Raw genomic sequence first — 24,442 nt, forward strand, 5'->3', positions numbered from 1 at the left:
ACATATAAATACAAATGAAATGATAAAATGACTGGGATTTGCTTTAAAATACTCCAGGGGAGGGGCGCCTGGGTGGCTCAGTTGGTTAAGCGACTGCCTTCGGCTCAGGTCACGATCCTGGAGTCCCAGGATCGAGTCCCGCATCGGGCTCCCTGCTCGGCAGGGAGTCTGCTTCTCCCTCTGACCCTCCTCCCTCTCATGCTCTCTCTCATTGTCTCTCTCGCAAATAAAATCTTAAAAAAATAAATAAATAAAAATAAAATAAAATACTCCAGGGGAAAAAAAAAAAGTTGGGAAAGAGAAGAGATGAAGCAAGATGTGCAAATACTGGTATTTGTTGAAGCTGTGTTCTGGGTTTGTTTCACGCTCCCTTTATTTTGTGTATGTTTGAAAAGTTCTCATAATAAAAAATTTAAGACTTTGAACTACACAGAAAGACTCTGGGGAAAAATGAGATCAGTAACAACTGCCCATGGGAGGAAGCATTAAGGCGAGTTTCCCACAGCAAGCAGTTGTCAATAGCATAACTGACCTAAGACTCCCTCCCTCACCTTCAAGATGGTGTGCTCATGCATCATTAAACCAAAGTATAAAAGTATACCACAGAGAATGAAGTCAAACTCTAACCCTATAACACCTATGAAAATTAACTCAAAATCAATTCAAGATCTACATATAAGAGCTAAAACTATAAAACTCTTAGAAGAAAAAAGGGAAAAACTTTCTGACACTGGATCAGGCAGATTTTTTGGATATGAGGCCAAAAGCACAGGTATCAACAACAAAACTGATAAACTGAACTACATCAAAATTTTAAATTCCTGTGCATCAAAATACACAAACAACAGAGTGAAAGGCAACCCAGAGAAAGGGAGAAAAAATGTGCAAATCATACATCTGATGAGGGACTATTATCCAGACTACATAAAGAACACCTCTCATTCAACAACAAAAAATAAACAATCTGATTAATAATGGGAAGAGATTTTTGAATAGATATTTCTCCAGAAAAGATATACAAATGGCCAACAAGCATATGAGAAGATGCATAACCTCACTAATCGTTAGGAAAGTGCAAATCAAAACCACAGTAACGTTCAGACCAGTTAGATGCCCATTATCAAAAACAAGAGAATAACAAGTGTTGGAGAGGATATGGAGAAACTGGAACTCTTGTGCACTATCAGTGGGAATGTAAAATGGTGCAGTTACTTTGGAAAACAGTATGGCAGTTCTTTAAAACGTTAAACATAGGGGAAAAAAGATATAATAGGAAAAGGGGTAATAACTCAATAAAATAATGACTGAGAAATTTTCAGAACCACTGAAAGATAATTTCCAGATCTAAAATCCAGTACATTCATATATTATGTAACTGGTATTATTTGCAATAACACCCATATGACTGTACAACCTTCTAATTTTAATTGTTATCCTTTAGCTTTCTTTTACAAATTTTTGTAGGTTAAGTCTCTTTTCTCCCCTTTACATTAGGATATAAACTTAATTCGTTTTTTGTTTTTTAAAGATTTTATTTATTTGACAGAGAGAGACACAACAAGAGAGGGAACACAAGCAGGGGGAGTGGGAGAGGGAGAAGCAGGCTTCCCGCGGAGCAGGGAGCCCGATGTGGGGCTCGATCCCAGGACCCTGGGATCATGACTGAGCCGAAGGCAGATGCTTAACAACTGAGCCACCCAGGCGCCCCAATTCATTTGTTTTTTTAACTAATAAGTCTAAAAGTCTCTTAAAGAAGCATTATGGAAAGGTACAAATTAATCTTAATGCTCTATAACTTAGGAATCTTCCTGAATGAATGACCTTAGGTCAATTATCTTAACATTTGGTTTTAAGGATTTGCTCTAAGGAAACCATGAGGGACCAAAATGTAAACCAAGCAAATTACCAGGCCTCACTCCCTACTAACCTCCATTTCCTGCCTTAACCATTCTTCTAATTCTGTATTCTTCTGAGCACGATGAGCTATTAGATCTGATCCTCCAATGATATGTGGAAGTTTTCCTGCTCCAAGAAATGTGACCTGTTATATAGTAAAAATAGTAAGGTTAAATGCATTAACAAATTAAGACCATCTCATTTTTTTTCTTTTTTTTTTTTTTGAGAGAGAGTGTGTGTGAACAAGGGGTGGGGGGTTGCAGGGGGAGAGGGAGAGAGAGAATCTCAAGCAGACTTGCCACCAAGGCAGAACCCAACGCAGAGCTCAATCTCACAACCCTGAGATCATGGCTTGAGTTGAAATCAAGAGTCAGACGCCTAACCAACTAAGCCACCCAGGCACCCTCAAAACCATTATTTTTTAAAAAGTTTAATAAGAAAGCACAGTATAAATCATGTGTAACGTAAGTGCCAAATATGTTTATATCCTACAAATGAAAGTGAGTGAGAGAGAAGTTAACTATGCTAGACCCATGTTTTTGCCCTATTTTTTTTGGTTATTGCTATACCCAGATTTAGATGTCACTGGGATTTATGTACCAAGAATTTAATTAAGATTCTTAACTGGGAATTTTTATTAAAAAATGGCCTTAGCTCATCATTTAGCAGTTAAAAGCGACTTAAGGTGAATATAGAGACTATAAAGTATCATATTTTGTTCTAAAGATTTCGAAGTTTAAGCCTTGTCTAGTACTCATGAAAATTTACATCTTCAAAACTTTCTAATTTATAGATCTCTAGCAAAAGATGTTGGAGATAGCAACAATTCATATTTTTAATTAAAATTTTAATGGCTTATTTTAAATAAAGAGGTGCTAAAAATATTGTGAAAATGCAAATGAAGCACACTGCTAATACTGTATTTAGGAAATAATAAATCCTTAATATCTATGGGACATACCTTCAGAATTTCAATATATGAAGTGGAAAGGGAATTTTATTTTAAGATTTTTAACTTAATATTTATTAGAGAGAGAGCGAGCGAGCGCACCCACACACAAGCAGGGGGAGGGACAGAGGGAGCCCAGTGTGAGGCTAGATCCCAGGACCCTTGGAATCATGACCTGAGCGGAAGGTAGACACTTAACCAACTGAGCCACCCAGGTGCCCTGGAAAGGGAATTCTAAAATAGTTTTCATCATTAAACACTATTTTAAAAAGCACAAATAGAGCCATGTCATTGGATTTGGGCATAAAAAGAAAAACACAAATTCTTTCATTAGAGCCAATCTAGTTAAATCATCCTGCTATACAAATTTTGGTTTGAATTTCTTTTACAGTCTCAAAAAAATTCCGTAGTCAAAGATACTAATATTTTTAAGAGTTTAAAATTTTTCCAAACTACTTTCCCGAAGTTTGTACTACTCTATACTTCACCATGCCTGGGTCAACAGTGAGTATTACTACTTTAATCTTTGGTAACTTCATTAATAACAAAAAAATACAATGTCTTTTGAATTTTGATTTAACAATGAGACTTGGTAACATGATACTGAACATGAAGTAACCATACAGTTAAGAATGATCCTGTGGTATTCATGAGCCACACCTGTGGGATGGAAAGGAGAAAGTGGGTACCATCTAAGTGGGAGATATTTCCATCTAAGTACAAGAAACGGAGTTTAGAACCTTTTACACATTGTCATAGTAGGCAAAAAATTAACTGACAAATGTTAATAGTAGCTCACATTAGAGAGAAAAAGCTACAACACCTCATAGTATAGCAAGAATCATACACATCATATTCTAGTGAAAAGGAGTATTCCACAGAAATCACCTATATTCTGATTAAATGTTTAAGCAAAAGGTGGCAGTCAGTAATAGACATGGAATAAGAAGCAAATATTCCAGGAAAGACAACAAAAGAATACAGACTAGATCAGAAATATTCTTTTAACCATACTGATAAATTAAACATCTTACCAGTTCCTAGAGCAGAAGAAACTCAGGTCTGATGATATTATTTAGGGTACATATTTATATTTTTTATATATACATGTAATAGTAAAGTGCCTACTTTTCATTATTTAATGTGCTCAGCTATTTTCCACAAATCTATTATCTTCATAAAGTCCTGAGCTAAAGAACCCCTTCAGGTAGACATAGATGATTATTAGAGGTAAAAGACCCTATCAATATAACCCAAAGCCTGCCGCTCAAGGTGGAGAAGACGAGGGTAAACAGCACCCTTTAAGGAATTCAGTCTTAAAGAAGTTTGTTTCCAAGTATTCATTATATAGTCATCATACATTTATTCATATATTCATTATCTGTCAGTTCATGTCCTTCCTAGAGTAATTTTAACTGTTTTAAGCAGAAAAAATAACATCAGTTTTCAGTATGAACGGCTTTTACTATTTAGCATCAGTGGTATTTCTAAAAACATTTCAAACACTGCCCTCTTGTGATATTTTAGTTAAAGGAATACCATACCTTTTTGAATTTCTTGTAATTCTTTAGTTGACCATAATCACTATTTACAGTGGATGTATTTCTGGAGGCAGAGTTACTAACCACCAGTGATCTAAATTCAGTTAGTAACACCTTCCTTGGAAGCATATCATCATCCTCCTGAAGTTCATCTTTGATCTTAAATGGGGTTAAGATGGATACATAAGCAGAAAAAAATAAGGAAAAAGAAAATTACTTCTCATTTGGGAAGCTATAGAAAAAAGTTCAAATACCTGAAAAAAATTGTAAAAAAAGGTTTATTTCTGGCACCCAAACTTTGTATTTGGCATCAAATCATATCTACTTCAAACGAGAAAATTACTCAAATACTCCACAACCTTAGAAACATTTATAACATCTATGCCAGAAGACTAAAAGCATATAGCATTTTAATTTAGTAGTCTATTCTAATAAATATCTCAATTAATTTATCTTCTTGTATATATTTTCTTAGCAAGAAATCTCAGTATTGTCTACTTCTTTTCATTAAAACCATAACTAACATTATTACAACAATCTGTTCTACAAGTTCTCATCTAATATGTTTAAGCTTTCTTGGATTTTCAGTAATTTTATTATTTTGACACCTCCAAAAAATTATTAATTCTGGATATACGACCTCACTAACTGAAAGCCACTTTTTAATCACAGGTTAATTGTTATTAAATCAGCCTGAAGATTCCGTCCTGTTGCTGGATAAGATTCTTTTTTTTTTTTTTTTAAGATTTTATTTATTTGACAGAGAGACAGTGAGAGAGGGGTCACAAGCAGGAGTGTGAGAGGGAGAAGCAGTCTTCCTGCTGAGCAGGGAGCCCAATGCAGGGCTCGATGCGGGGCTCGATCCCAGGACCCTGGGACCATGACGGGAGCCGAAGGCAGACGCTTAACGACTGAGCCACCCAGGCACCTGATTTTAGAATTTTTAAAGACAGCAAAAGGAATTCTTAACTCATAAAATGAGGAAACTTTTTTTGGGAAAAAAAACTGGATGTATTCCATCAGGATCTTCTGGGGTTTTGGTCTGGGTATCCCTACTTTTAAAAAAGCTCACCAGCTAATTCTGACACAGCTGGTCCACAGAAGGGCATTTAGGATTCACTCAAAAGAAATAATGAGGATTCTCTCCTTCATATGAAGATGCCAATATTTTGACTACATAGGACATATACTTTGTTTTTTCAACAGTAGTTATAGATTTATAGTGCTTGATACACACTAGGTTCTCAACAAATACCTACTGAGTCACTGTACCTTCCAATCACTTAATCCTTATCCTTTTACTTAGTCCTATCCTTATGCAGTAGCCATTTATAGGAAGGGATGACCACAACCATGAGTGAGATTGGAGCTAACGGTCCTATATGAAAGATCAGAATATTACCTTTTAACTTCATGTGGTCAGTGCTCTCACCTAATGACCTCTAACTATTCTACAGATAGTAGGCAACTTACTTACACATATAATTGGAAATAATCTGAAGTGGTAAGACAAATTATCAACATTCAGGAAAATAGGATAGGATATTAAAGATCAAAATGAAAATAAAAATCCTTAGTGATGTTATAACTATTTTATCTAAAAATTTATTTAGTAGTTTACTAACTTTCTTCATTTTTCTGTGTCTGTTTCCTCTATTAAGTCATCTCCTCTACCTATCATCAAGGCCAAAGGTCTGATATAGTAGTATAGTAATAGTACAGCCTGGAAATCTATTAAAATAATCATGAATAACAGTTTTATTTGCTGTCATTTATTATATACTATCAGAGAAACATTGTATTTTTAATATTTACCTTATCAACCAACAAATTCTTATACTTAATACTGGGTTTTGAAGATACTTTTTCCTCAAGGAAATAAGAGTGAATGCTTATACTATCACAAGTTTCTTTTTAACATTCTAAGTTTCTATCTGTAGTACTTCTCATTAAAAAATGTTACTTACAGATATTCTGTTACTTTCCAAAGTTGCTTCATCATTAAAAGTGCCCTTTGTTTCTATATCCAATCTTGGCCTTTTTCTAACATTGACATCTTCCTCTTGTTTTTGAACTTTCACTCCAATTTCTAACTCTGGTTTTGTGTTCTTAAATAACTGATCTAATACTTCATCTTCTATGGCTAAGTCATCAGTTTCTTTTCTTTTTTCTGATCTTAGTTTTTCTGTAGGAAGAGATTCATTGGCAAAATTTTTCACAGTGGATTTTAAATCTCTATCTGTAAGTAAATTATCTGGTTTCTTTTCCACAGGCTTATTCTGAGATAGATGCTCCTCCTTATTTTTCCATACTGAGGGTGTAGAAGGTTGTGTTTGTTCCAAAAGAGAACAAGACATTTCTACTCTTGCTGATTTGGGTGAAGAAATTTCTTGATTTTCATCATCTCTTTCCCTTAGATTTAAAAAAGGAGAGAAGAAAGCAAAAACAGAAAATGAACACAGCTAAGTAATTTTTTGGTTTGGCAATATTCATTCCATTTAATTCACAACATTCTTAATTTTATTAATTAATATCACTGGAAATAAAAAAATGGGACATCTGAAAAAAAGCACAATTCATATGGACACTTTTCGTAGGACTGTCAACCCAATGGCTAAAACAATAGGGAGAGGTTTATCTTCTCTGCTAAGGCAGCAGTAGCTGATAAGTCAATGCAGAGGAAAAGGTAGAAAGATATAAAGATACAAAGCACTTGTTGCCAGGAACAATAGCTTACCTTACAATGTAGGGAACTTGGAGGAAGGGAAAAATTACCTTTGGAATAAAACCTGATGGGTTAGTGAGAGCTAGATTCAAGATAATAAGTCAGAGTGGCTAAATCGAGAATACAGTACAGACTATAAATTGCAAATAATATGTGAATATATGACTAAGAGTTTTCTGTACAATATTGTTTCATTCATTAAGTACTGGATAAGTACTTTATTCATTTAAATTGCACTAAGGTCCACAGAGAACATAAAAATATGGATCTCTGCTTCCTATAAGTTTACCAAATTCATGTTAAACTGGAATAGTCAAGGTGGTATTTTAATAATACTAATCTACTATCAGGGTACTGGACAGACTTCTTCAAAAGGAGTGCAGCAAAGTGAAACAACAGATAAGCTTAAGGTACCCACAAAAAAAAGGGACAAGGGAGAATCTATCCATAATGACCTTAGTGAAGAAGGAGATACGGACATTTTTGAGAGGGAATGAGGTCAAAGGGTCAGTTTTCTACAGAAGCATTTTCAAGCAGAACACAGACTAAATGCCATTCTATTAATATTTTTCAGAGACACAGAGAGGTATTATTTAAAAATATACCTTTTTTTGGTAGAAGGCTGAAAGTAGTTTTTGATGGAGCTGGTCTGCAGCTTCTGAGAAGGCTGATCTCTACTTTTATTTACACCTGAGAATTTAGTTGGTGAAAGCTGATAGGTTGGGATTTTCATCCTTTCCAGAGTATTTGATACTGCATTTTTATCATTAGAGCTTATTTTGGGGGGTTCCTTCACAGTGGATGTTTCTTGTGAAGGCATTCTGAATTTTTGTTCCACTCTGGAGATTTTGATTTCTTTAGGTTTTTCACTAAAATCCATACTGTAACAAAAGAAAAGAATACAACATAAACAATCAGATTTATAGCAATTTTTATCTAGAAAAAAAAGTCTTCTAAACAGTACTAATGTGATACAGCTTTAGAACATAATTATCTTTAGACAATAATTAAGGGAATATATTTCACTATTCCAAAAAAGTTGCTCCTTTTTCATCAAAGTTCCCTAAAGACAAATGATAACTTTCTCTTCTTCATTCCCTATAGCACACAATGTCTAGCATACTCTACTATAACAAACTGTCATACAAACATGGAATATCAACCTAGTATTCTATTATAAATTAAAGTAGGTGATAATCTTAGATAATTTTTGCTTTGTTTAAAATTTTAGAATTATTTTCAGGCAAAAAATTAATTAAAAAAGGAAGATCAGAAAAACAACAATCTCCTATAATTCCAGCATCATAATGACATATTTAGATCCCATTTAGATCTAAATGAGATGAATTTAGATTCAGATGAATTGATATGGTTACATTTCAGCCAGATGGCAGTCCCTAGAATACAGTATAACTCTATACTACCAGAAAAATATTTAAAACACACACACAGTTTCACAATGTATGGTTAAATAAACTGCCTTTAATATTCTTATTGCACAAAAAACAAGTGGTCATACACATGACTTTCAAAACATTAAGTTTCTTTAAAAACTTACATCTAGCCTCAGTATAAAAAAAAGGATGTATTAAAAATTTAAATATGATCTAATACAGTGATATCACAAGTATTTTTCAGTATCAGTAATTCATTATGTATTATTTAAAATACAATACACTCTCTTAAATGAAAAATACCACAGAATACAAATGATCTACCCTTGCTCAAAACGCCCCCCCAAAGAACAAAAAACCTCTTCAAATAGAGAACCACTAGAAAACTATCTTTATAAAGATATTAATTATTTAGATAGCCAGGTAGACACACAGAAAGTATCTCCAAAGTTAAAATAATATTCAGATGAAGGAAACATTATAGTACAAATTTATTTCGAACTTGTTTCAACAGTCACAAATAAAGTAATGTAATTCTTTACAGTTTTCCATGTACATTTGTAAGGAACAACAACAAAAAAACTTTACCATAAGACGGGGGTTAGCAAACTATGGCTTACAGGCCAAATCTGGCTTGCCACTTGTTTTCATAAATTAAGTTTTATTGGAACAAAGCCACACACATTCATTTACATGCTGTCTATGGCTGCTTTCATGCTACAATGGCAAAGTTGAGTAGCTGGGACAGAGATCAATGACTCACAAAGCCAAAAATATTTACTGGTCTTTTATGGAATTTTTACTAATCCTTAACCTAATATATTATTTTCCCTGGCATCCCATTCTCCCATGCTTTATCTCCTAAGAGTTGATCTGATAAAGACACGACTTTACTTCTTGAATATACTATTTATTGATAGAATAACAATAGTTTGTCAACAATGAAGCTTTACCATGTATCTGCTTGCTCTGATTCCGTGTCAGCTACATATGTTGTGGTATTCACGGGGGCACTTGGCATTAGCTTTTCATTGAATGATAAGCCTTGGGAAAGGCTTGGCCCTGGAGTCATCTTCAATGCTGTAAATCACACAAGTGAAGGGAAGAATCACAACTGCTAGACACAAGATGGACATTTTGTCACTTAAAATGGCTAGACTATACCATGCTGAGGGAATTAAGTAGGCAACATAGAACACAGTTATCTTCACTCAGTGGAACCAACAAACATTTAATGAAATAGCCTAAAAGCAGCCTGCTGGCATCTGTAATGGGCTCATCTAAATCAAATCATTTTAAAGCTACATCAAATCTTTTGTGAAGTATTACCAATTTAAAAATAAAATCAACTTAAGTTATAATTCAGTTTATGGTTTAAATTAGGAGACAAAAAAATTGCATTTCTTCCCCGCAGAAAATCAACTCTACTGCTGACATAAATCAAAACTAATGTGAATTTCACCTTCTGAAGGAATACTATTTGAAAAGAAGACATAAATAGCTTTAGGCATAAATTTTGTGGCCACTCCAGAAAACCATGATTACTTCATCTTTTAATTTACTAGAACAGCAACTTAATTCAAGTGTCACTCTTCTGGCATACATTCCTTGAATCTCCCACACTGAATGGGGTATCCTTCATTTCAGCTTCCATACCACCCTTTACATCACTCTGCTAACTTTTAACACACTAATCATTAGCTGTATGTGTTATTTAACCTCTCTGTGCCTTAGTTTCCTCATCCATTAAATCAGGACCCATTTTGTTTTGAGGACAAAATGAACTGATACATGGATAGCACTTAGAAAAATGCTTGGAACACAATAAGTACAATGCAAATATTAGCTGTTATCGTCATCATCACTTTACACTATACTTGTTTACTTGTTACGTTCCCTTATTAGACTTAGAATCTCCTTGAGAATAGGAACTGGTTGTTGTTCACTTCTAAATCTGCAGTCCCTGAGCAATGTTTGGAACATTATAGATATAAATAAGTTAATGGAATTAAATCATTAACTGAAAATTTTAAAACGTTGACATCTACCAAGTATCTAAGCTAAATCATCACTTGTTAGGTCCTCATGACATAGGATGTGCTTAGTAAATGTTTATTACTGATTCCAAATTCTTGCCACTTCCCTTATATGACCCCCATAGAAGCTCACTGTCATTTCCTTAAACATGCATATCCCTAGAATTCATTTCAGCTTGCACGGAAGTTTGCAAAAAATAGTAATTACAAATGCTTATATTATCACTAAAAGAAACTATAAGTTGAATCTAATGATCCAGAATAAGGGATGTTTGTCAACAAAAGATTTACAATGTTCTCCTTGCTAAAAATACTGCAGGGGTAGGGCTTTGATTTGCTCACCTGTTTATTCCAAGTATTTAGAATAATTACAGGTATATAACAGATGTTCAATAAATGCTTGCTGAATTCATAAATAAACAAACATGAATGGAAGAAAATAAGGAGGGGGGAAAAGGAGGGAGAGACACATGCATTTATTCTATTCCCTCCCAAAGGGTTGTATTCTAAAATTGTTTATAAGTCAGATGTCTAGGACTTGGGAGTCTACACAGACCCACCTATGAGTATGTGCAAGAAGTAACACTACTAATTAAAATGTTGATTTTTACTCCTTATGACTCTGTTTCTGTATGAAATGATACAACAGAAAAGGTATTGGTCTAAGTGTTCAGAAAACCCAAATTTTAGGATTGGCTTGGCCATGAATTATTTATGGAATCTTAACTGTTCTCAGCCTTACAAGCTCGCTTACCTTTTAACAGAAAGACAGATTAGATGATCTCTAAGGCCCTTTTGGCCATGAACACATTTCCAACAGTGGATGATAAAACATTGTTGCTCCACACTGGCAAAGATAATCCTGTGTGCCAATAATTTAGTTCAATTAAGCAAATATTCATACCTAGTACAAACAAGTACTGTGCTTGGTGCTGTCAGGGAATCCAAAATTAATTAGAGCTTATAACCAATTTAGTGGCTGAAAAAGCATGGAAACAACTGGTTATATTTCAAAGTAGGAAGAAAGTCTAGCTAGAATGCAAAAGAAAGTTACTGGGGAATAGAAAACAGAACAATTCTGACTTGGAGGAGAGTTACGGGAGAGAAAACAACTTAGAAAAACTTCATGAAGGAGGTGAACATCTGCCAAATGAGTCAAATTTTGAAAAGCAGTGTTGGAACAGGGACCATGATGAGCAAGATCGAGGAGTGTGGAAATTATAAATAATATGGCACATATAAACTGTAGAGATGTATTAAAAAAAAAAAGATGGGAGGAGAAAGGCTAAACTGTTGAGGGCTCAGAACTCTAGCCGAAGGGCTTAGGGTTTTATTTTATAAATAATGAGCTAGTAAAAAGTTTTAAGAAAAGGTGATTCTACTGGCAAAGTGAAATGTTAACTGTAGAGATGAGTATGGAGGCAGGACCATTACTGGGTGCAATTTTAACAGCCCTCACGAAAGGAAGACAATGGAAAGTTCAAGAAGTGGGGCAGTGGCTGTGAGAACGGATGGCAGCAGACCTCCTGAGCAGAAGCTGCACAAGGAAAATTTCAGGTCTTGTTTTAGCTTTTTCTTGGTGCTTGACTTTAACTGAACTGATCAGATATATCTGTTTGCCTGTTAACTGTTTGAAGCCTGACCTTTAGAATATAAAGTTCACAGTAACAGATACCTAAAAATGTTTTACTTTATTCACCAAGTGTATCTTCAGCACTTCTTTAGAAGCAGTACCCAGTAGTACATGGCAGCCACAAATATTCATCAAATAAATAAATGAAATGGTAAACAGATGAGTTTTAGGAGATGGTGAAAATGGTCATCCCTAGCAAGTACAAAGTAATGTGCATACAGCCTATCACCAAGTTACACATAAAGTTGCTAAAGAACCAATAAAATAATGCTTTAATTACCTGTACTGGGCTGGCCTTGAGGATCACAGTAATTCTCTGTAGTCATGAAAATGACCGCCAGTCCAATTTCTGCTTCAGGAATAGGTCTAAGCCCCTGCCTATGAGAATAAAATAGTTTAAGCATGATAATATATTAAAACTAACAACTTCTATTAATGTGATGTCGAGTGGAATCTTTTTATTCCTTCCCCAAAGAGGTAACACAATTTTATGGTATGGAGAGAATTTCAAATACACACAGTACTGGCTTACTCAACTGGGGCAATGTTATATCGGGCAAGCCCACCACCTTTAGCAATTCAGTCATCTCATCTGTAAAATAAAGGCCTAAGGGAGACAGCTCTGAGTCAGAAATTCCATTTCTGAAATTCTGTAATTTTCAGAATAAGAACAGTAATACCAGATGAAACAATAAAACAAATTTTTATAAGCACATCTATTACTAGGATCCAGAGATAAAACTTAAAAGAGAGACAGAAGAGGGGAGAAAGGGAAGGAGGGAGGAAGTACAAAGAAATATCATAAGCTGTATCTACACGTTTTGTAATTTTAAGTTTAGTAAATAAGATCATTTTACCAAATTTACATGCATTAAGGAATCTTCTTAAAGGAATCTTATAGTGAACCTACATTCTGTTTTCTATTATGTGACTGAAACAAAGACAATTTAATAACACTGCTTTATAAAACTATACCTCAGACTTTAAGAACTACAAAACTCCTTTTAATATTTATTGCAAATATGTTTTAAGTGGCTTAAAAGGTATTTAGTTAAAGGTAGGTAGTTAAAAGGTAAGTAGTTTAAAAGGTATTTTTCAAATGCTTAACATTTGTTTTTTGTATGTCCTGGGTTAATGTAACAGAACTCAATTATATGTGCAATTATGATAGCACTATATGAATATTTTTAAAGTATTATAATCAAGTGATCACATATAACTACTTATAAGTCAGGCAATTCAGAATTGTTTTATTATCTTACTTTTTTGAAACTGTAAATATATTACATAAATTAGTTAGAAACGTTGGCTCCATAAAATAAAAACATTTTTAATATATTATTAATAATAATGTTATACAGGTAATTACATTATCCTAAATGGGGAAACATCCTAAATGGGGAAACACATCCTTTTAGTCAACAGTGAGATAAATGTGGCTAATACTTCCTCTATACAACACTGCTCTACATGTCCCAGTAGGTACAAAACAGAAAGAGAGAAAAAGGAGAAGCATCAGAAGCATAAGGATTAAAAAAACAGGAAACATTTTTATAGATAATATGATTTTTACAACAAAAAGGACTATAGATACATTAGAAATAAAAGGGGAGTCTAACAAGGTGGCAGGATATAAGATTAATATCTAAATGTCTACTGAATTTATATACACCAGCAATAAACAACTAGAAAATGTACTTAAAGAGAGAATATTATTTATTTATATTCTACCTATCAGACATATCATATCTACCACAGAATATGTAGTACCTAGGAATAAATCTAATAAAAGGTACTCAAGATCTTTATAGGGAAATTGTAAAAATTCTCACCAAATTGATTTGTGAATTCAATGGAATTCCTAATCAAAATCCCAACAGCGTTTTTGAAAAGAGGATTCTAAAATGTATATGGAAAAACAAAGAGCCAAGAATGGACAGGATGCTTCTAAAGAAGAGCAGAGACATTTGCCATACCAGATATGAGAACTTAATTGAAGTCACAGTAATTAAGACAATGTGGTAAATGTGGTGGTATTGGTACAAGGACATCTTGACCAATGGAATAGAGAAAAGCCAAAAACATTCCTACGCATATATGGGACTTTGGTATAAAACAGAATCAATTCCAAATAGATTAAAAGCAAATTTCAAAAACAAAGTATCAAAACACTAGCAACAAATTAGTAAAAAATACAGGTGAATATCTTTTTGATCTATGAATAGAAAGAGATTTCTTAAAATACAAAAATCACTGCTAAGAAAGAAAAGGTTGTTAATTTTTAGTATATTAAAATTAAGGACTTTCATGTAGCACACAGTAAAACATTAATTACGAAGTGGTAAAAGATTTTGCAATATACACAAGTGAAAAAAGGATTAATATCGAGAAAGAGAAAGAACTTCTACAAATAAAAAAGAATACACAAATATATAATTACCATATGATCCAGGAATTGCACTCTTGGGCATCTATCCCAAAGAAATGAAAACTTACATTCACAAAGAAACTTGTACATGCATGTTTATAGAGGTTTTATTTGTAACAAAAATTGGAAAAACGTAAGAATGACTCAAAAACTGCAGTATACACATATATATATACACAATACTGATGAGGAATTAAAAAGGATGAACAATTGATACAACTTAGATGAATCTCCAAGAAATTGTGCTGAATGAGAAAACCAGTCCTTAAGTGTATATGCCATGATTTCATTTATACAACACGTTTTTAAAAGACAAAATTTTAGAAATGGAGAATAAATAAGTGGTTTTCCAGGATTTGGGGACATGGAATGGGAGGTGGGAAAGGTAGGGAGGGAAGTGGGTGTGGTTATAAAAGAACAGGAGGGATCCTTGTGGTGATGGAACTGTTCTGTATCTTGACTAAGGTGGTGAATATATGTACCAAGTGATAAAACTGTATAGAACACACACTCAAAAACTGGGAAATCCATATAAAAAAATACAATTAGAAAACTGGGTAAAAGACATGAGCAGATATTTCAGAACAGGAAAAACAGATGTCCAATAAATATCAGAAGAAATGTTAAGCATCACTAGTGATGAGAAAAATAGAAACAAAAATCACGGGATAGGATTATATATCCATTCAATTAGCAAATATGGTAAAGTCTAACAATACCAAGTGTTGAAAACAATATGCATCTACTTGATCTCTTACATACTGTGGGTGGGAGTATGAAGTGGCAAACAATTTGATACTACCTCCAGAGGTTGAGTATTCACATAACTTATAACCCAGCAGTTCTAACCCTAAGAATATTCTTCAAAGAAAACCTTGCAGAAGTACCACCAGGAAACATACAAATATGATCTCAGTAGCAACGTTTACACGATAAAATGTAATTCTTGTATATCCTTTACCTTGTTAATTCGGTACAATAAAAAAGTTACAGACAAAATTGCCTTTCTTTTTTATATTTTTACTAATAAAGATAATTCTGTACCTTTGGAGCTTATCCATAATTGAGTGAATCCATTTTTTCTGAGAGTCAGGAATTAGAGTCTGTGAATTTGTTATTCCTACATCAACAACACAAATTCCAGGGACTGAAAAGAAACCTTCTTCTTCTTCATTTTCTTCTGTTATCAACCTAGCATCTCCTCCTCCAAAAACAACTGCTGAACTTAACTTTTTATGCTAAAAATAGAAATAGAAAAAATATAATGAAATAGCCACATTCAATTCCTTGAGTACGTTCTTTTAAATTTATTTTAATTCCAGTATAGTTAACAGTGTTATATTAGTTCAGATGTACAATATGGTAATTCAACACTTCCCTATCATCCAGTGCTCATCACAAGTACACTCCTTAGTCCCTATCACCTATTTCACCCATCACCCCACCTCCTCCCCTCTGGTAACCATCAGTTTGTTGTCTACAGTTAAGAATCTGTTCCTTGGGGGCACCTGGGTGGCTCAGTTGGTTAAGCAACTGCCTTCAGCTCAGGTCATGATCCTGGGGTCCCAGGATTGAGCCCCGCATCGGGCTCCCTGCTCGGCAGGGAGTCTGCTTCTCCCTCTGACCCTCCTCCCTCTTGTGCTGTCTCTCATTCTCTCTCAAATAAATAAAATCTTAAAAAAATAATAAAAAATAAAATTCTTTAAATAAATAAATCTTAAAAAAAAAAAAGAATCTGTTCCTTGGTTTGCCTTTTTGTTCTATTTGCTCATTTGTTTTGTTTCTTAAATTCCGCACATGAATGAAATCATATGGTATTTGTCTTTCTCCAAATGACTTACTTAGCTTAGCATTATACTCTAGGCTCCATCCATGTCATTGCAAATGGCAATATTTCATTATTTTTTATGGCTGAGTAATATTATTGTATATATACCACATATTCTTTATCCATTCATTTATATAGGGAAGTAAAATAAAAGTAGAACTGAAATAGAATTCATTCTACTTTTTGAGAAGACAATCCAAGCTTCCACTCAGAAAATCCCCAGTTTACCAGGTATCTCTGCAGCCCTGGAATTGTTACATTCTTTGCACTTCCTTATCATACTTACTTCACAGTGCTCTAACTGTGGGCTTGCTTGCATTTTCCACCTACAACATAAACTCTCTGAACCCCCATTTCAGCACACAGAAGACATTCAACATCTATTTACTAACTGACCAAGTAAGGACTTAAATCAGTTTTCTGTCCCCACCCCTCACTTATAGATTTATATAAACTTAATTTATTGGCCAATTAACATATGTCAAAAAAAATATCTCACATACATGAATACCAGGCAAGTTCTGGTGCCTAGATAGTTTCACTTCACACTTCTACACAAAATCTCAAAAAAAATATAACTGTTGATAACAGTAATAATTTATCCTAGTTTATAATGTTTTAAGAAAATTTAGCTCATAAGATTACCTGTTTGGCATTTAGAAATACAAACGTTTTCCCTTTGAAGATTTGCTTTCTTTCAAGTCGTCCTGACAGATCAATGTTTTTATTTCCAATAGCTGGTTCATCAATAGGTGGGTAAAAGCTGTACAAAAAATTTAAAGAATATTTTAATTATACATTATTCTGTATGTATACTGTTAAATTTATAAATAGAGTGGCTATCTAGACACTACGAAGGTTTAATTTTCATAACATCATTAACTCATCATTAAATTGTTTTTTTAAAAAAGAGTTTTATCTGGGACAAAATGGTGACAGATGCCATATAGAATTGCATAACTGTTCCTTATTTTCTGAAAAAATATAATCCAAGGGTAGACAATCCTAAAATATGATTTAATATACAGGAGTCGAACAAGTTATGCGAATTATAAAAGGTTGAAAGAGACACTGTCCATAAAGATGAAATTCTATTCGCATCTTGTTTCCTGGGAACCAATATGTGTTAACAATGTTCACATCCAATTCTATGAACCACTATTTTAAGTGTTTTTAGAGATCCCTTTGGAGAAGCCCAGGGAATTTTAAAACTTAAAATATTTGTCAATTTAAATAAAATTTCCAAAGTGAGATTAGAAAACACAATCTTTTGGGGTGCCTGGGTAGCTCAGCTCATTAAGCATCTGACTCTTGATTTCAGCTCAGGTCATGATCTTGGGTTTGTGGGAGCGTCAGGCTCCGCACTGGGTGTGGAGCCTGCTTGGGATTCTCTCTCCCTACCATAAACAATCTTCTAGCTCTTTAACATAAGGCTATAAAACATCTTATCCATGAAAATGAAGGAAAAGAAAATACGTAAAATCAACAGATAATTATTAAGCCTCACATCAGTTCAGTTTCAACGTTCTTTATAATCAAATCTTTTGCTACAGCAATTTATAGCTGATCAGTCTTTCAGCTTAACTCTATCTTCAAGTAAAAATTACCAATTACTAACGCTAATGGATAAGAAAACTCAAAATCATCAAGATGTCAGTTCTTCCCAACTTGACCTATAGATTAAATGTAATCCCAATAAAGCCCCCAGCAAGTTATTTTGTGGATACTGACAAACAGATTTTTAAAGTTTATATGAGAGGCAAAAGACCTAGAATAGCCAACATAATATTAAGGAAGAACAAAGTTGGAGTACTAATACAACCCAAATTCAAGATTTACTGTAAAGCTACAATAATCAAGAGTCTGATACTATGAAAATAGACAAAAGAGAATAGAGAGCCCAGAAACAGACTAACATAAATATACCCAACTGATTTTGAACAAAGGCAGTACAATGGAGCTCAGATAGTGTTTTCAACAAATGATGAGGATACTGGATACTGGACATTCACATACAAAAAAATGAATCTAGACGCAGACCTTACAGTGTTCACAAAAATTAACTCAAAATGGATCACAGACCTAAAGTAAAATGCTAAACTATAAAACTCCTAGAAGATAACATAGATAACACAGAAGAAAATCTAGATTACCTTTGTTATGGCAGTGACTTTTTAGATACAACACTGGGCATGATCTATGAAAGAAGTAATTATAAGCTAGACTTCATTAAATTTTAAAATGTCTAAAAAAATTTTTTAACTTCTGCTCTGTGAAAGACAATGTCAAGAAAATGAGATGATGTATCAGAAAGTGGAAGAAAATATTTGCAAAAGACACATCTGATAAAGGACTGTTACTCAAAATATACAAAGAACTCTCAAAATTCAACAGTAAGAAAACAAACAACCTGATTAAAAAATGGGCCAAAATCCTGTAGCAACTTCTTGCTAGACACGTCTCTAGAGGCAAGGGAAACAAAAGCAAAAATGAACTATTGGGACTTCATCAGGATAAAAAACTTTTGCCAGCAAAGGAAACAACAAAACTAAAAGGCAACCTAGGAAATGGAAGAAGATATTTGCAAATGTCTTATCAGATAAAGGGCTAGTATCCAAAATCTATAAAGAACTTATCAAAATCAACAACCCAAAAAATAAAAAATTCAATCAAGAAATGGGCAGAAGACATGAACAGACACTTCTCCAAAGACATACAAATGTGGCACCTGGTTGGCTCAGTCATTAAGTGTCTGCCTTCGGCTCAGGTCATGATCCCAGGGTCCTGGGATCGAGTCCCACATCGGGCTCCCTGCTCAGTGGGAAGCCTGCTTTTCCCTCTCCCACTCCCCCTGCTTCTGTTCCCTCTCTCACTGTCTCTCTGTTGAAAAATAAATAAAATCTAAAAAAAAAAAAAAAAAAAGACCTACAAATGGCTAACAGATGCATGCAAAATGCTCAACATCAATCCTCATCAGGAAAACACAAATCAAAACCACAATACCAACTCACACTGGTCAGAATGGCTAAAATTAACCACGCAGGAAACAACAGATGCTGGCAAGGATGTGGAAAAAAGGGAACCCTCTTACACTCTTGGTGGGAATGCACACTGATGCAGCCACTCTGGAAAACAGTATGGAGGTTCCTCAGAAAGTTAAAAAGAGAACTACCCTACAGCCCACAATTGCACTACTAGGTATTTATCCAAAGGATACAAAAAGAGTGATTCGAAGGGACACATGCACCCCAATGTTTATAGAGCAATATCCATAATAGCTAAAATATGAAAAGAGCCCAGATGTCCACTGACAGATGAATGGATAAAAATGTAATATATACATATACACACACACACAGGAATATTACTCAGCCATCCAAAAGAATGAAATCTTGCCATATACAATGACATGGATGGAACTAGACAGTATTATGCTAAGTGACGTCAGTCAGTCAGAGAAAGACAAATACCATAGGATCTCACTCATATGTGGAATTTAAGAAACAAAACAGATGAACATAGGGGAAGGGAAGGAAAATTAAGATAAGATAAAAACAGAGAGGGAGGCAAACTGTAAGAGACTCTTAACTATAGGAAATAAACTGAGGGTTGTTGGAGGGGATGGGGGTAGCTGGGGAGATGGGGTAATTGGGTGATGGGCATTAAGGAGGGCACTTGATGTAATGAGCATTGGGTGTTATATGCAACTGATGAATCACTAAATTCTAACCCTGAAACTAATAATACACTATATGTTAACTCAATTGAATTTAATAATTTTTTTTAAAAAGGGCTAAAATCTTAACAGCTACCTCACCAAAGAAATATACAGATAACAAAGAAGCACAAGATGCTCAACACATCAACAGAAAAATGCAAATTAGAACAATGAGACACTATTACACATCTATTAGGATGGCCAAGATCCAGAACATAAACAACACCAAAGTTTGTGAGAATGTGGAGTGACAGGAACTTTCATTCACTGCTGATGAGAATGCAAAATGGTAAAGCCACTTTGGAAGACAGCTTGGCACTTGCTCACAAAACTAAACACATTCTTACTGTATGATGCAGCAACTGCACTCCCTGGTACTTATCCAAAAGAGCTGGAAAGTTATGTCCACACTAAAACCTGATACAGATGTGAATAGCAGCTTTATTCTTAACTGCCATAACTTGGAAGCAACCAAGATGTCCTTCAGGAGGTGAATGGATAAACTGTAGTACATTCAAACAATGAAATATTACTCAGCACTAAAAAGAAATGAGCTACCAAGCCATGAAGACATGAAGAAACTTTAAATGCATGTTACTAAGTGAAAAAAGCCATTCTGAAGTGGCTACCTACTGTATTATTCCAACCATATGACATTCTGGAAAAGGCTAAACTATGGAAACGGTAAAAGTTCAGTGGTGGCTGGGAGTTGGGGGGGTGGTGACGATGAACAGGTAGGGTACAGAGGGTTTTCAGGGCAGTGAAAATACTCAGTTTGATATTATAATGATTGATATATGTCACTATATATTTATCCAAACCCACAGAATGTACAACACCAAGAGTAAACCCCAATGTAAACTATGAAATTTGGGTGATTATGATGTCAATGTAGGTTCATGCCACTTTGATGGAGGTACCCCTATTGGGGGAGGCAAAGCATGTGTGGAAACAGGAGGTATCTGGGAAGCCTCTGTATCTTCCTCTCAATTTTGGTATGAACCTAAAACTGCTCTTAAAAAAAAAAAATCTTAAAAAAGTTACTAACACATCATGGTGATGACGAGGAAACAATGTAGGACAGGGGAAATTCACAACCTGGACAATTAGTCACTAAACAATCCAGACTTAGCCATCTGCAGAGAGCAACATCCAATATGGTAAAAATATTTTGGTCATGAGGATCACCATCCCACATTTTACAACTAATTTTCTTACATTTTTTTTCCCCTCAGATTTCTCCTTGGCAACATACCTATTTCTCAAAGTTATCTAAGTCATAATTAAAAAATTACATTAATTTTTTTAAATAACTGATTAAATCACAAATGTGTTTTAACCTGCTACAATGGATATTGTACATCTATTCCAAGACAGTGATTCCTAGAAACTGCAATCTCAAATAAATGAGTTATCTGCAGGCAACAGCTGACCTAGCCAACAAGGTGAAATGCAACCCATTGCATTATTCTGATTTTCTAAATAACTGACTTTATAATTCTATTTATTTACTTTTAAAGACACAGATAATAGTGGAAACTATTTTAACCGTTAAAGTTAAATCTACGATAAGAAAAGTTAGTGCTAGAAAATTAGTAAATATTCTAATTCATAAATAGGATAAATTTTTAGTATCTCTTTGAATGCCTTTTATCCTCTCCCTTTTAATAAGAATTCTCCCATATTTCACACTTCTTTCAGTGTGAAAGGCAACTATCACTTCACTTAAACACAAATGGCTAGTCCACGAATTAGTGTACATAGTACTCTAACACCGGATGATGGAGCCAGTCCTAGGCAAAAATGGTGTGTAAATGTTTGACACATACATATAGCTGAACAGATGTGAGTCTTACTGCCTTCCAATGACAATGAAAAATGATTTTTAAATTACCTACACCACTGTTAATTACACTGTCGTTCTTAATTTTGCCCCAAAAAATAGTTTATTGTCCCCGGAGAGCAGTTAATTATAGTTTAGTTCAATGAAGAGTAAACATTTGTTAAACCTTGAATCAGGTTCCTAAAGACAGGTGCCTAATATACCCTTAGTTTTTCTCGATGGCACTACCAGAGTTCTAATTTTAGTGTGTGTGATTTTTAGTATTTGGCTCTTCTACCAAGTGCCATGAGGGCAGAAACTGTAATGCTTTTTGGCTCATCACTATATCCTCAGGTCTATCTTGCCTAATTCATGGTAGGCATTCAGAAATATTTGATAATAGGGGCGCCTGGGTGGCTCAGTCATTAAACGTCTGCGTTGGGCTCAGGTCATGCCAGGGTCCTGGGACTGAGCCCTTCATCGGGCTCCCTGCTCCACGGGAAGCCTGCTTCTCCCTCTCCCACTCCCCCTGCTTGTGTTCCTTCTCTCGCTGTGTCTCTCTCTGTCAAATAAATAAATAAAATCTTAAAAAAAAAAAAATTGGTAATAAACTGATAGTACAAAATATAAATTAAAAATGCATCTAATAAAAATAGACAAAAAATATAAACATCCCTTAATTCCCTCAATATACAGATTTGAGCTTTAAAATTCTGGGACTGAAAAAATATATTTTGGTTTTCTTTTAAAAACAGTGGTAAACTGGGGCACCTGGGTGGCTCAGTCGTTAAGCATCTGCCTTCAGCTCAGGTCATGATCCCAGGGTCCTGGGATCGAGCCCTGCAGAGGGCTCCCTGCTCAGGGGGAAGCCTGTGTCTCTCTCTCCCACTCCCCCTGCTTGTGTTCTCTCTCTCGCTGTCTCTTTCTCTGTCAAATAAATAAATAAAATCTTAAAAAAAAAAAAAAAAAGTGGTAAATTTGAGCCATTCAGTAAGACTGATTTTGCAAAAAAATACATCACTGTATTGTGAAGAATCTAACCAAATGTTGGAGTCTGGTACACGTGTATACATATACATATATATGCATATGTATGATAAATAAAATTATTAATAGTGATAAATAATACACTGTGCTTTGAACTTTATATATCTAAACAAGCTTTTTTCTCGTTAATAGTATAAGATGAGAACAAGAAACTAATAAATAAATGTGAGGAAAACACCACTAAAAATCAGTATTTCTGAAGCAGTATGTTCTAGAACTTTTAAAGTATTTCTGAGGCTCCAGTGATTTGATAGCTAGTAAAAAATTTGGAAAAGAGTAAACTAACTTGGCAGAGACCAAGGTTAGAGGCACATTGCCTAAATAATAGGCTACTGCAAATATAATCTCCAATTTCTATAATGAAAAAATTAAAACATTTTTTGGCACACTTATATAGAAACTTTGAGAGCTACAAATAATGTTTTATTAAATAGTAACTAGTACATATAATTCACAAATTCTACAAAATATTAATCTAGAAATACTGATTTTTTCCTGTACATTTTATGACTTGTTTAAATTCTTTGTATCATCTTCAATAAATTTCATCTAATTCAAAGCACATCATCTTAATTTCTGTCCCAAGATTTTTCAAATACACAATTTTTCTCAATTCATGTACAATCCTTGTCATGGAAACTGTATTTCAAGCCACAACATTCATTTGCCCAACATCTGGACAGCTGTTTATTTCATTAGTCAGTCCTATAGGTATATGTTCATTATTTGTACAACAACTTATATTGCTTCCTTTTGGTGATCTCTAAAAGGCCCAAGTTACATTGACATTCACAACTTGTAAATATAAGGTTATATAGTCAGGAACAAATTTCTGCTGTATGTTAAATTTCTTTGCCTTGAATTTTGATTGATTATATACAGTCAACTCCATAAACTAAGACTGCTTCAGACTAATGTGTCTCTTGGGTCCGATATTTGATTACAAGCCAGTAAGTTAGCCTGTTCCTGTTTCTTGGATGTGGGCAGAAGACACAAGACTCCTAGATCAGAGACAAAGTGAGCAGCAAGCCTCTGCATATCTGTGGTAGATCTCCCTGACCAAGTCTGGTCAGGATGATATAAAAGGCACATACAGTAGGTTGTGTTACAGGAGAGAGGAACAATGAACTTGAGAATCCATGAGTTTCATAGCAAGCTATAAGCAGGCCTGTTCTTTGTCCCGAAAGGGACACTACCTCTTCCCTTAAGGCTTTTCAATGCAAACCCTGAGAAATGGCCTGGGTATACAGGGCAGTCAGTGCCTTGCATTCTTGGCACATTCGACAAGTTGTATATGAATGCAAAGGTTAACTTTCTCCCAAAAGTGTTTTCCCAAATACAATGCTTGTTATTTGAAATTCAGTAATTGAGAGAGCACTCCATGATACGAAATTGTAAAAATTCAAGCAAAAGGTAACTCCTTCT

The 24,442-nt window shown here is 34.4% G+C and overlaps 1 protein-coding gene across 4 annotated transcripts in view; it reads right to left on the reverse strand.

Annotated features, from left to right (window-relative positions):
* Nucleotides 1-24,442, reverse strand: part of NBN (nibrin) — a 43,685-nt gene that overhangs the window by 9,189 nt on the left and 10,054 nt on the right. For all 4 annotated transcript variants that reach the window (XM_081816221.1, XM_081816220.1, XM_081816219.1 and 1 more), the window contains 8 exons: nt 17,076-17,193; nt 15,647-15,840; nt 12,455-12,552; nt 9,459-9,585; nt 7,717-7,992; nt 6,354-6,798; nt 4,390-4,545; nt 1,928-2,041 (listed from right to left, as the gene is read on the reverse strand). In XM_081816221.1, coding sequence (XP_081672347.1) covers nt 1,928-2,041; nt 4,390-4,545; nt 6,354-6,798; nt 7,717-7,992; nt 9,459-9,585; nt 12,455-12,552; nt 15,647-15,840; nt 17,076-17,193 — 1,528 coding nt within the window. The remainder of the gene's footprint in view (nt 1-1,927; nt 2,042-4,389; nt 4,546-6,353; nt 6,799-7,716; nt 7,993-9,458; nt 9,586-12,454; nt 12,553-15,646; nt 15,841-17,075; nt 17,194-24,442) is intronic.

Source organism: Leptonychotes weddellii, chromosome 4, assembly GCF_054177405.1.
Source record: "Leptonychotes weddellii isolate Sample4059 chromosome 4, ASM5417740v2, whole genome shotgun sequence".
Lineage (NCBI taxonomy): Eukaryota > Metazoa > Chordata > Mammalia > Carnivora > Phocidae > Leptonychotes > Leptonychotes weddellii.